This window comes from Pocillopora verrucosa, chromosome 13, assembly GCF_036669915.1.
Source record: "Pocillopora verrucosa isolate sample1 chromosome 13, ASM3666991v2, whole genome shotgun sequence".
Taxonomy (NCBI): Eukaryota; Metazoa; Cnidaria; class Anthozoa; order Scleractinia; family Pocilloporidae; genus Pocillopora; species Pocillopora verrucosa.
Genome location: NC_089324.1, coordinates 15,876,665 through 15,890,942, shown reverse-complemented (window position 1 = coordinate 15,890,942; position 14,278 = coordinate 15,876,665). Strand labels below are relative to the sequence as shown.

At 38.3% G+C, this 14,278-nt stretch overlaps 1 protein-coding gene across 1 annotated transcript; it reads left to right on the top strand.

The window, feature by feature from the left end:
* The first annotated feature begins 886 nt into the window (after window positions 1-886).
* LOC131795453 (neuroglobin) lies at window positions 887-4,365 on the top strand. Its single transcript, XM_059113028.2, has 3 exons — window positions 887-1,059; window positions 2,660-2,885; window positions 3,774-4,365. The coding sequence occupies exons 1-3, from the start codon at window positions 887-889 to the stop codon at window positions 3,918-3,920; spliced, it is 546 nt and encodes a 181-aa protein (XP_058969011.2). The 3' UTR covers window positions 3,921-4,365.
* Window positions 4,366-14,278: the final 9,913 nt, after the last annotated feature.

Below are 14,278 nucleotides of genomic sequence, written 5' to 3'. Positions count from 1 at the left end.
TGTGATAAGAATACATGAAAGTCATATATTTGTACTGCGGAAAATACATTTTAAGCAAATGAAGATCATCGCAGTATATACTCAACTTAAGCAGTTGAGAAATAAGGCCTGAAAAAAATTCAGGCCTGAACGGGAATCGAACCCATGACCTCTGCGATACCGGTGCAGCGCTCTAACCAACTGAGCTATCAAGCCAACTGGGAGCTGATCAATTGTGAGTTCGTTATATACCCGTAGATGGAGAAGGTGTGATAAGAATACATTAAAGTCATATATTTGTACTGCGGAAAATACATTTTAAGCAAATGAAGATCATCGCAGTATATACTCAACTTAAGCAGTTGAGAAATAAGGCCTGAAAAAAATTCTGCTTAAGTTGAGTATATACTGCGATGATCTTCATTTGCTTAAAATGTATTTTCCGCAGTACAAATATATGACTTTCATGTATTCTTATCACACCTTCTCCATCTACGGGTATATAACGAACTCACAATTGATCAGCTCCCAGTTGGCTTGATAGCTCAGTTGGTTAGAGCGCTGCACCGGTATCGCAGAGGTCATGGGTTCGATTCCCGTTCAGGCCTGAATTTTTTTCAGGCCTTATTTCTCAACTGCTTAAGTTGAGTATATACTGCGATGATCTTCATTTGCTTAAAATGTATTTTCCGCAGTACAAATATATGACTTTCATGTATTCTTATCACACCTTCTCCATCTACGGGTATATAACGAACTCACAATTGATCAGCTCCCAGTTGGCTTGATAGCTCAGTTGGTTAGAGCGCTGCACCGGTATCGCAGAGGTCATGGGTTCGATTCCCGTTCAGGCCTGAATTTTTTTCAGGCCTTATTTCTCAACTGCTTAAGTTGAGTATATACTGCGATGATCTTCATTTGCTTAAAAAGAATTGAAATTGTAGTCTCAGTTGCTGAGGCAACATCGACTTCAAGAATCAGAGACATTCCGCTATCACACGAACAAAAATGCATTTTAAGAGAATTTTGGCAGCTCATTGAGCCCATTAAGAGCGTCATAGGGAAGAAAGTGTTTGGACGGTAAGTGTTTTAAATACTCGCTATCTCTGGTTTGTTGTGTTTCATTTCCTAAAAAAAAAGACCGTAGAGTCTCGAGTTGACATTAGCTTTTTTATGAAAATAACATATCACTATTAGGATTGGAATCGTTTAAAATGGAGAAAAAGAGGAAACAGTATACTGATCCTAATTGGATATCATGCTACACGTGAAAGTTGCTAACTTAAACATGCTGAATCCAGTGGTACAATTCCTTGGTATATAGGAAGGTCTTAGCGCGATTATTCTTAATGACTTCCATGTTTTTTTATTCTTCTTTCCTCTTTGTTACCAATAGATTTTACCTCTATTTTTTTGTTGCATGATGATCGAAACCTCAATTTCGATGGATGATATCCTAAATAATTCATTTGAAGTGTCAGTAAACACTAAAAATTTGTTGTTCAGTCGATGATGACCATGGTATCGATAAAACACAGCGTTAAAGATTTTGTTCGAACTAAGAAGTTAATGTACATAATTTTCTATTTTCAAATTTAAGTTATATTTGAATAACATGTAATCTTCTTTTTTCTTCACGCGACCCCACAAGCTTGTATTTCCAACAGCCGAAATGCGTGCACTTTTCAAACTCAATTTGTTTTTTTATAACATTTAAAGACGTTCACCAAAAATAGATTTATATTTCAAGTGTGTTTTTTTTTTATTTTTCATGTCAATAAGTCGCCATTGTGTCTTTGGAACCCATATTGTTTTGCAGAAAAAATTCGCTCCCAACTGCAACATTCAAGCATTTATATAAATCATTTGAAAAATGAGAAGGAAAAAGGAGCATTTCCTGGGGAACTAAGAACAATTATTTACAAGTTTACGGAGAAGATCGGTAGCTGTTTATAATTGCTGACATATTTTTATTGCCTAAATCATCTATGAGCTGATCAGGTTCAGAATAATTTTCATATTTGTGAGAAAGGGGGTTAGTCATCGCATAGATAGAAATGAATTTTCCAAATGCAAAAAACCTAAAATATAACGGGAAAACTTTCGCAACTGCTACCGATGTTTATGAATTGTTGATGACTATTGTTGTATAAAGAATTTGCAGACTTATCATAACGTGTTTAATGTCCTTTAAAAGGTGCCACCTGTCGTTTGCGTATTTCCTATTGTATAAAGAGTTAAGCTACGTCTTAAGTAGAGCAATACTTGAACAAGTCGCTAGGAACCGAGCCCCGGTTTCAAAGAAGAACCCCAGAAATGAAAACAATCAACAGTTAAGTAGACCATGAAAACGTTTTCTCAAGCCTTTCCGTGCGCAAACGCGAAAGCACCAGCGCTTCTGCGTGTTTTGCCAGTTTTCTTACCAATCGGGTCATTATTTTGCGCAAATTGACTTTCAAATGCAAACGCTGCGCACTACCTTCGTGATAGCATAGCTCTGTTGAGGATGTGAATGGAGATTCATAACTGAGAAGCTGTGTCTTGTTGTGAGTATTTCTCAGTGTCTTGATTTTTTTGCATAACTTGCAAAATAGGGGTAAAGTTTATATCTAAAGTAAACGTAAGTCGAATTTCCATTATTCAGAGTTAATAATGATGTCCGTGAATGATTTTGTTTCAGACTTTTTGAGTCCAACCCAAGAATTCAAGACATATTTCCCGCCTTTAAGAGTTTGAAACTTGAAGCCGTAATCAACTCTCGATCTCTGTATCTTTACGTCAGACAAGTCATGACTGCGCTGGAAAATGCTATTTTTTCTTTAAACGACGCAGAGGTTTTCATCGAGTATTTAATGAATCTTGGAGAAAGACATAAAGCATGGCCCGTGAGGCTGGAACATTTCGATGTATGTATCCTATGATGCCAATCAATGTTACCTTGAGGTACATATTGTCGTATAGCGCTGTATTGTGATGTAAACTGCAGTAGCGGGAAGTATAGTGCTATCTAGGGGTAGATATTGTTGTGCAGCGCTATATAATATTATAAACTGCAGTAGCGGGAAATATAGTGCTATCTAAGGGTACATATTGTTGATTAGGATGCATCAAATATTTTTGCTTGCGCACAATTGTTTTAAACGTAGATGAATATCCCTTAACTAAAACTAAGGGATATTCAGTCACGATATTCCCCAATTTGCAAACCTTACGTCCACCACGATAGGTCTTCGTTTCAAACTCAATTCAATTTAGTAAGCTGTTCATAGAGAATTTTTCACGAAAAGCGCTGCATAGTTATAAAAACTGCATTATACGGATGTACAATGTATCAAAGAACGTTTAGCGTGGTATCGTGCTGTGTATAGATTTAAACTGCATTTTACGGATTTAAAGTGCTACTCAGGGGTACAATAATGTATTTTGCTGTATAATGATAAATGTTGAAGTAAAGGATGTATAATGCCACTGAAGGGAGGGGGGAGAGGGGCATATAGGCGCGCGTATTCGAGGAGTTTATTCTACGATGTAAGGGGACATAGAGTCCAATAATCGACGGAACGTGTTTGCTCATAATGAATCTCTCTAGTTGTTATCGACTGCCTCTATGGAAGTACCATAGTAAGTTATTCTTTGTTACTTATTGTTTTATCAAAACTCTTTCCTAGGGTCTTCTCTGTATCTACATCCAAGATGACCGGTACCAACTCTGTGGAGTCTGGATTGGTCTGCCGTCATCTTGAATTCGCGATGTAGGTGGACCCCAGGCGAGAGTTTGACCCATTCTCAATCAGATGATAGAAGAAGCCTTAATTTGGACATTAAAGGATTCGTTTCCAACAAAATGCACCGATTATGTCGCCGAGACTTGGAGGGAGCTCTTTCGCTTTATAACCGCTACAATGATGAGAGGACTGAGGAGAGCAAACACTGGCAAATGAGACTTTAAAGTGAGAGAACCTGTGGACTAGGAATCAATCGAAAGGAAAACTGAGATTTTATTAGAGATGACGTTAAGAGGACACCATCCTTAAGTGGACAAAATAAGCAAGATAACTACTACTAATTCATTTGAACTGTCAGTAAACACTAAAATTTGTTTTTTAGTCGGTAGTGACCATAGTATCGATAAAAACACAGCGTTAGATATTTTTTTTATTTAGAAGTTATAGTATATAGAAATTTCTCTTTTTAAATTCAAGTTATATTAAGATGGTATGTAATTTTCATTTTTTCTTCACACGACCCCACAAGCTTGTAGCTTAAAATATTATTTTGTATAAAGAAAGATCATCTATTTATCTATCTATCTAGAGATAGATATCCCTTTGAGAAGCGTTGAAAAATCTATTGTTGTCTAAATTGTTCCACTACTGAAGTAGAGCAATAAATTCAACTATGTCCACCAGCCGAAACGCGTCCACCTTTGAAACTCAATTTGTTTGTTTTTTAGGACTTTTAAAGACGTTCACCAAAAATAGATCTATATTTCAAGTGTGTTTTTTTTTATTCATCATGTCAATAGGTCACCATTGTGTCTTTTAAGCCCAAATCTTTTGCAGGAAAAATTCTTCCCCAGATGTAACATTCAAATATTTATATATCTCATTTGAAAAATGAAAAGGAAAAACGAGCATTTCCTTAGGAACTGAGAACGGTTAATGACAAGTTTACAAAAAGGGATCAGCTGCTGGTTATATCTGCTGACAAATTTTTTACTGTCTGATTCACCTCTGAGCTGATCAGGTACAAATTGTCACATTTGTGAGAAAGAGGATTAGTCATCATATAGATAGAAACGACTTTTCCAAATGCAAAAAACTCAAATATAACGCGTAAACTTTCGTAACTGCTACCGATGTTTATGAATCGTTCATGACTATTGTTGCCCAAAGAATTTGCAGACTTATCATAACTTGTTAATGTCCTTTAAAAGGTGCCACCTGTTGTTTGTCTATTTCCCATTGTATAAAGAGTTAAGTTACATCTTAGCTAGAGCAGTACTTGAATGAGTCGCTAAAAACAGAGCGCCGGTTTTAAAGAAGAACTCTACAAAATGGAAACAATCAACAATTAAGTAGACCGCGAAAACGTTTTCTCAGGTCTTTTCGTGCGCAAACGCGCACTACCTTCGTGATAGCATGGTTCTACTGAGAATGAGGATGGAGATTCACAACTATGTGCTGTGTCTTGTTGTGGGTATTGCTCAGTGTCCATATTTCTTTGCATACATAGCAAAATGGGAGTAAAATGCATTATCTAAATTAACGTAATCGAATTTCTATTTTTCAAAGTTAATAATGATGTTCGTGAGTGATTTTGTTTTTAGATTTTTTATGTCCAACCCAAGAATTCAAGACATATTTCCGGCCTTTAAGAGTTTGAAACTTGAAGCCGTAATTAACTCTCTATCTCTGTATCTTCATATCAGACGAGTCACAACTGCGCTGGAAAATGTGTTTTCTGAAAACGACGTAGAGGTTTTCATCGAGTATCTTATTAACTTTGGAGTAAGACAAAAGCATGGCCCGTGAGGCCAAAACATTTCCTGGTAGGTGTTCTATTATGCCGATCAAGGCTACTTAGTGGTACATAATGTTGTAAAGTGCTGTATAGTGATGTAAACTGTAGAAGAGGGTAGTATAGTGTTATTAAGGGGTACATATTGTTGTGTAGCGCTGTATAGTGATGTAAACTGCAGAAGACGGAAGTATTGTGCCATCTAGGTCACATATTGTTGTTTATGTTCCATCAAATATTTCTGATCGCGCGAGATTGGTCTTAACGTAGCAAGTGACTGAATATCCCCCAGCTAAAACTGGGTGTTACCCGAGGATATCACGATAAGCGATATTTCCCGATTTGCAAACCTTATACGTCCACTACGAAAAGTCTTCGTATCAAACTCTATTAAGTTCACTAAGCTTTTCATAAAATTTTTTTCACGAGCGTTGCAAAATGTTTGAAGAATAAAAACATAATAGACTCTATTTTGCGTGAAAACATGTACGGTCTAGGATCCGCACTTATTTTCGGGCTAAATTGGAGAAATTGTTTATAAAGCGCTGTATGGTGATGTAAAATTCAATAGAGGGAAGCACAGTGCTAACTGGGAGTACATATTGTTGTGAAGCGCTGCATAGTTACTGCAATTTACGGATTTACAGTGCTACTCAGGGGTACAATGTTGTATTGTTCTGTATAATGATAAATGTTGAAGTAAAGGGATGTATAATGCCATTGAAGGGAGGGGGAGGAGGGGCATATAGGCGTGCGTATTCGAGGAGTTTATTCTACGATGTAAGGAGACATGAAGTCCAATAATCGACGGAACATATTTTCTTATAATGAATCTCTCAGGCTGTTGTCGACAACCTCCCTGGAGGTTTCATATTAAGTCATCTTTTCTTAATTTTTGTTCTGTCAAAACTCTTTCCTAGTGTCGTCTCTGCGTCTACATCCAAGATGACGGCTACCGACTCTGTGGAGTCTGTGGATTGGTCTGCCGCCATCTTGGATTCGGTGGACCCTGGGCGAGAGTTTGGCCCATTCCCAGTCAGATGATAGAATAATTCTTGATATGGACATTGCAGGACTCGTTTCCAACAAAATGCACGAGACTTGGAGGGAGCTGTTCCACTTTATAACTGCGACTGCAATGAAAGGACTGAGGAGAGCAAACACTGGCACGTGAGACTTTAAAGTGAGAGACCCTGTGGACTGGGAATCAGTCGAAAGGAAAACTGAGATTTTACCAATGATGACGTTAAGAGGACACCATCCCAAAGTGGACAAAATAAGCACGATAACAACTACTCTGCGGGAGTAAGGAGGTATATGAGTTGTAAGAAGCCTGAGATTGCGCGAGGATTGAGACGAATGAAAACTGAAAGAGACAGGCGGATAGTCGCATCTATTGAAGCGTGCAGAAAAAAAATGTTGAGGGCAATGACAAAAGTGCGCGTAAAGATGGGATAAAGGAAAAGTACTATGAAAAAAGGAAAGAACGAACAAAAGGAATCAGAAAAAAAGGGAAGCGCAAATGTGAAAAGGTGCAAAAACTTGTGTGAAGAAAAAGGTAAAAAAGGTGCACACATGTAACAGCATAAACAAGTCCTTTGGCGTTCAAACCGCGTGAGAATATGGAGAACAATAGACAATGGAAGAGATACAATCGACGAGACGACGCGCGTTTGTCAAGAGGGTGGGGGCTTGAAACATGGAAAGTTAGCACACTGTCAGCTGCATAAATTACCAACTTAGCGCGCGCCGGTCAAAACAAGCATTGAAGTTCCCATAAGATCTGTTCTCTCTGCATCTCAAGTGAATCTTTAGAATGTGGAGACAGACAATGAAGATCAACGCAGTTTTCGTATTTTATACACTGTATATTTCTCTTACACAAAGAAGTAAAAAAATAAGCACAATAGAAACTACTTTAAATTGTCAAGGCATTAAGTAAAGTACGTGCTAAACAGAGACACCAAAATGAACCCATTTACTCTCAAGACTGATCATAATTTAAATTCTCCTCACAAATACACCGACAAACATGGTGTCAATAGGAAAGGCTTAGTTAGAAAGAATGTCTTTGAATTCTCGTCTGAAAACCTGAGAACACTCTTCAGTTCCTAAGTATTAATTGATTTGAATCGAAGGAAAAACTCTAAAAACTTGTAATTCATATCTGAATGTCGCAGTTTTCAAAATTTTAGGTGTGAAAGTTATTAACATTTTTCAATTTAAAATTTTTTTTACAGAATTTCAGAATTATCAAAAAATTTGTCAAAAAACATTGATGTTAACTGTTGCTTTTAAGAAAAGTCGTCAAGTACGTAAAAGGTTGTTGTCATCAGATGTCGCTGACAACTACTGACGCTAAGACTTCAACCTAAAAACGTTTTTAAAGGTAAAGTGTTTTCTAGTTTCACTTTTTGAGATTTCTCATTTACGAAAGGAAACCCTGGGCCGCTTAGTTTCCGGGGGAAAAACGGCTAAAATGATATTCTGCCTCCTTAAAATATACTAATTACGTTATTTAAAAAATTTCCTAAACGGCAGAGATCGAGTTGTTGCGTCGCGTGACGTCTCTGAACGTGATGCTAGACATGACGTAAACACCAGCACTGGAACCTATGGTGAACATTTGGGTCTGAATTGGTCTGAGTTCCTTTCACAGCCCTTTAACAGTCCTTTTATAAGATTTGCGCGCATTAGAGACTTCAACAGAAAATGATGGGACAGTGTTAGTCATAGTTTTGAGTCTTGGACGGTTGTCATGGCTGTTTTTGTTTTTGCTTGCACATGCGACGCATCGCATTCGTTTCGAAAAACGTTCGTCCTCTCTCAGTGAGCCGCAGTCGCCTGTGAATACAATTGATGTATTGGCAAACAGCGAGGAGATCAACTTGGCTCTTTTAATCTTAGACTTTGGGGATAAAGAAACCAAATTAGGAAACCCCAATGCCGCGTTCCGCTTCCTTAATGTAAGACGGTAGAGTTTTGACGATAGGTGCCATAATTTTGTCTAAATAGCTGGAAATAAGTTCAGTGGGACAACTGCAGGCAGAAACGATGGGTCGACCTGGGTTGTTAGGTTTGTGGATTTTAGGTAAAAAGTAAATACATGAAGTTCTAGGAGTAGTAATGATGAGATTTTTAGCAGTGGCCGGCAATTCTTGTTTAGCTATAAGATCGTTAATCGTATTTTTGACAATGTTTTGGTTCATTACAGTGAGGTCTTTGTCGACTTTGGCATAAAAGGAGGTGTCAGAAAGTTGCCGCAAAGCTTCTTTTTGATAGAGGTCGGCCCGCCAAACAACAACTGCGCCGCCTTTGTCGGCCACCTTAATGACAATGTCTTTGCGTTTTTTTAGACTTTTTAGTGCCGACCACTCTTCCGAAGAAAGATTGGAAAATTTGGTGTTACGATTGAATTTAAGTTTGTTGATATCGTGGCGACATTTTTTGAGGAAAAAATCTAAAGATGAGAACTGGCCCTCTGGGGGAGTCCATTTAGACTTTCGAATCTGGAGTGTTTCGAAAGTATCTTTGTTCGAGGTGTTAGAATCATCCTCTTTGTCATGAAAAAAGGCTTTCAACTGAACGCGGCGAAGGAATTTTTCAACGTCTTGCTTAACTGAAAATTCGTCGGTTTTTTGTGATATGGGAACAAAATTTAAGCCCTTGCTGAGAACTGATTTTTCTGAATCGGAAAGTAGTAAATTTTCTGGAATGGTAACTACAGTTTTGAGGTTTTCAGGCGATGAGTCGCTAGTAACTTGAGGGCCGATAAGTTGGTCGAGTTTTTGGGCCTTAATTTGGTGCAAATGTTTAAAAAGTTTAGAATTGGCAAACTCTACCGTCTTACATTAAGGACAGCCAACACGCACTTGAAATTTTTCGTGACTTTAGTTTTCTCGACCAAAACAAACTTATTTTCACCATGGATATAACATCTCTTTACACTGTCATTTCCAATGACGAAGGTCTCCGGGCCCTCAAAAATTTTTTTGATCTACGCACTGTTAAGGAACCTAGCTCTGAAACACTACTCCGTCTGGTCTACTCACACTCAATTGTTTTTCATTCGGTGGTAACTACTACAAACAAACTAATGGCGTGGCCATGGGTACTAAAATGGGACCCAGCTACGCCAATCTTTTTGTAGGTTTTATCGAACACCAATTTTTTAGCCAATACCACGGCCCAAAACCTCAACTCTACGGCCGCTACATTGACGATTGCATCGGTGCTACCTCCTCTACCAAGGAGGAGCTTACTCAATTTATAACTGCCGTCAATTCCTTTCATCCGGCTCTTAAATATACCTGGCAAATTTCCGACACTTCTTTGGCTTTTCTAGACATCAAAATTTCAATTGAAGGCAACGGCTTATGTACTAGTGTTTACTACAAACCTACAGATTCACATAGTTACTTGTTGTATTCATCCTCACATCCATCACACGTCAAAAACTCCATACCTTTTTCACAGTTTCTCAGACTTCGTCGTTTATGTAGTGACGACTCTGATTTTTCCGAAAAATCAGAGGCAATGTACCAGTTTTTCGATAAACGCGGCTATCCTGTTTCTGTCGTTCAAGCGGGCTACCACCGTGCCCAACTAATCGATCGACAGGCAGCACTACAAACGGCCGAGAAGGAGAACACTGACCGCATTCCATTTACTCTTACATTTCACCCTCACAACCACGCAGTTAAATCTATCATTCTTAAAAATTTTAAATTACTCCAAAACGATTCAGAGACTGGCACTATCTTTTCGCAGCCCCCACTTATTTCATTCAAACGCGACAAAAACATAGGCAACTTTTTAGTCAGGAGCTCATTTCAAACCTATGACCAATCTGGAACTTTTAAATGCGCTCGCTCACGATGCAAAACTTGTCCTTTCATTCATAACGTAGAGAAAATATCGGGACCCAAAAGATCCATTAAGATCATTGATCACTTTACGTGTACCTCCGCCAATGTTATTTACTGCATAACTTGCACTTATTGCAATAAGTTATACATCGGCGAAACAGGAAGACGACTGGGTGACCGATTCCGAGAACACCTTCGCGATGTGGAAAGAAATGATAAGGACGCATCCAAACCAGTCGCTAGACACTTTAATCTTCCTTATCATTCTAAACAGCATATGGCAGTTTGCGGCCTTTCCTTACATCTAGGCAGTTCGGAAAGCCGTAAAATACTAGAACAAAAATTTATATTCCAAATCGGCACCCTTAATCCCCACGGAATCAACGAGCGCTTTTCATTCAACTAATTTATTCCTGTTTTCTCGTCACCACATTCCCACCAATGGCGTAGCTCCACTTCCTACATATAAATCCACACACAACCCACAATTCCTCTAATCGCTCTGACGAAGGGCTAACGCTCGAAACGTCAGCTTTTTTTTCCCTTTACGGTGGCTAATTTACGTTTTCAACCCAGTTGTTAACACTAAATTACCTGTTATACCAACCTTAGGTTAGTTGGAGTGACTTGCACTGACTCCAGCAGCAGTAGTCCGTGGGGGTTTCGAGAATAGAAAGCCACGCTCTTTATGGTGCAAAAATACATACCTCTCAATTCTCCTTCTAAGTGTCACGGTGCTGAACTAAGTTGTAAGTTATGGTAGTTTAGGTTTAATGTTTTATGTTGTCGTTTATAATTACCTCTCAGATCCTCATCTTTTTTTGCACCTCTGGAGCGTGTCCCTGGCCTGCTTTCTTTCCTAAGTTTCTTTTGAGCTCTTCTTCCCTTTTACATTCTAAAACATCATTGAGTGGCGTGAAAATTTAGTTTGAGAATTGTTCTCCACGGTTTCCTTCCTTCGTTTGTTTTCTGTCGGGTTGAACAAGAAATCGTAAATAGAAGTTCTCAGCAGATAATTTCATCGACTTAAACCAAAAAAAAATTTGCTCATACAAGACATCAACTAACGCCAATACCTGAAATAAAATCCCTGCAAAATTTTCTCGTCACAGACATACGTTCATTGCATTATTCGTTAGCATCATGATCACTGCAGAAGCCTGGAGCCCAAGTTTGTGACGTCATTTATAATTATGTCACATCAAGGAAGAATACAAAGTTTATGTAACTGAGAGAGGTTATATCTCGTCATGTACTGGAGTATGTCACTTAAGGATCACTTCAAAATTACACACTTCAATATAACTGTCACAAATTAGTTAAGAATGGAGAATTACTTTACTTGTCTGGACGGACTTATATCCTCATTTGACTATTCGAAGCAAAAATATATGAAAAATCCCTTTGTCCTAAACAGGTATTAATTTTCGAACATTTCAGCAGATATGTTTCGCGGATCAATATTTTCAAGTAGGTGGGACGCTCTTAATTTCCAACTCTAAAACTTCTAAAATAAATAAATTCGCCTGAATCCGTGCGTTGAGGCCTGTCGGAATAACTCAAGAAATAGAATTTTTCTGCACCAATATAATGATTCACACGTTTTCACCAGATGCCCCATGAGGACAGATCGAGCCAGCTTTAGTCTACGTTTAACATTTGCACGAAATTTTAATGAATAAATTATGAAAGTACCGCAGCAATATTAGAAAATTAGTGGTTTGAAGAACGAAGGAAAGTTCACGAAATAAATTCTTCCAATTACACAGGAAGGGCGTATAACTGCACAACGTCTATACTTATAGAACTTTAATTGTGCTTGAAAATTAGCGGATTCCCATCAATATCGCTGATAGCTATTCCTACAACATGTGTAAATTAATAATAGTAGTAACAGCTCAAAATACCTGATTATCAAATGTCATTTACCAACACTCTCTAGAGAAAGGTTAGATGCCTAGAGGCCCAATCGCCGAGAGAGACTGTTCGGCGACAGTTTTTGGCTCGAGATATGTCAGGGGAAGAACTCAGGAGCTTAATTGGTAGTACAAAGACCCGATTACCATACCCAGAATGCAAATCATAGCTGAAGTGTTAACTCGTCTCTTGTATGTTCTTGTCGGGAAAAAATGCTAAATAATTTTCCAATTTTCACTCATTTAAGTCACTTATTTAAGTATTAAGGCTTTTAGTCAAGACAGAGTAAATCTACTCTTTCTCGACCAAACGGCAGCTTTTCACAAACAACAAACAAGTCAAGATGTTGGTCGATATAGACTGTAGACTGTGAAAACGTTTTCTCGAGCCTTTCCGTGCGCAAACGCGAAAGCACCAGCGCTGCTGTGTGTTTTGCCAGTTTTCTTACCAATCGGGTCATTATTTTGCGCAAATTGACTTTCAAATGTGGAGATTCATAACTGAGAAGCTGTGTCTTGTTATGAGTATTTCTCAGTGTCTTGATTTTTTTGCATAACTTGCAAAATAGGAGTAAAGTTTATATCTAAAGTAAACATAAGTCGAATTTCCATTATTCAGAGTTGATACTGATGTTCATTAATGATTTTGTTTCAGACTTTTTGAGTCCAACCCAAGAATTCAAGACATATTTCCTGCCTTTAAGAGTTTGAAACTTGAAGCCGTAATCAACTCTCGATCTCTGTATCTTCACGTCAGACGAGTCATGACTGCGCTGGAAAATGCTATTTTTTCTTTAAACGACGCAGAGGTTTTCATCGAGTATTTAATGAATCTTGGAGAAAGACATAAAGCATGGCCCGTGAGGCTGGAACATTTCGATGTATGTATCCTATTATGCCAATCAATGTTACCTTGAGGTACATATTGTCGTATATTGCTGTATTGTGATTTAAACTGCAGTAGCGGGAAGTATAGTGCTATCTAGGGGTACATATTGTTGTGTAGCGCTATATAGTATTATAAACTGCAGTAGCGGGAAATATAGTGCTATCTAAGGGTACATATTGTTGATTAGGATGCATCAAATATTTTTGCTTGCGCGCAATTGTTTTAAACGCAGATGAATATCCCCCAACCAAAACTAGGGGATATTCAGTCACGATATTCCCCAATTTGCAAACCTTACGTCTACCACGATAGGTCTTCGTTTCAAACTCAATTCGTTTCAAACTCAATTCAATTTAGTAAGCTGTTCATAAAGACTTTTTCACGAAAAGCGCTATATATATAAAAACTGCATTATACGAATGTACAATGTATCAAAGAACGTTTAGCGTAGTATGGTGCTGTGCATAGATTTAAACTGCATTTTACGGATTTAAAGTGCTACTCAGGGGTACAATAATGTATTTTGCTGTATAATGATAAATGTTGAAGTAAAGGATACATAATGCCATTGAAGGGAGGGGGGAGAGGGGCATATAGGCGCGCGTATTCGAGGAGTTTATTCTACGATGTAAGGGGACATAGAGTCCAATAATCGACGGAGCGTGTTTGCTCATAATGAATCTCTCTAGTTGTTATCGACTGCCCCTATGGGAAGTACCATAGTAAGTTATTCTTTGTTACTTATTGTTTTATCAAAACTCTTTCCTAGGGTCTTCTCTGTATCTACATCCAAGATGACGGGTACCAACTCTGTGGAGTCTGTGGATTGGTCTGCCGTCATCTTGGATTCGCGATGTAGGTGGACCCCAGGCGAGAGTTTGACCCATTCCCAATCAGATGATAGAAGAAGCCTTAATTTGGACATTAAAGGATTCGTTTCCAACAAAATGCACCGATTATGTCGCCGAGACTTGGAGGGAGCTCTTTCGCTTTATAAGCGCTACAATGATGAGAGGACTGAGGAGAGCAAACACTGGAAAATGAGACTTTAAAGTGAGAGAACCTGTGGACTGGGAATCAATCGAAAGGAAAACTGAGATTTTACC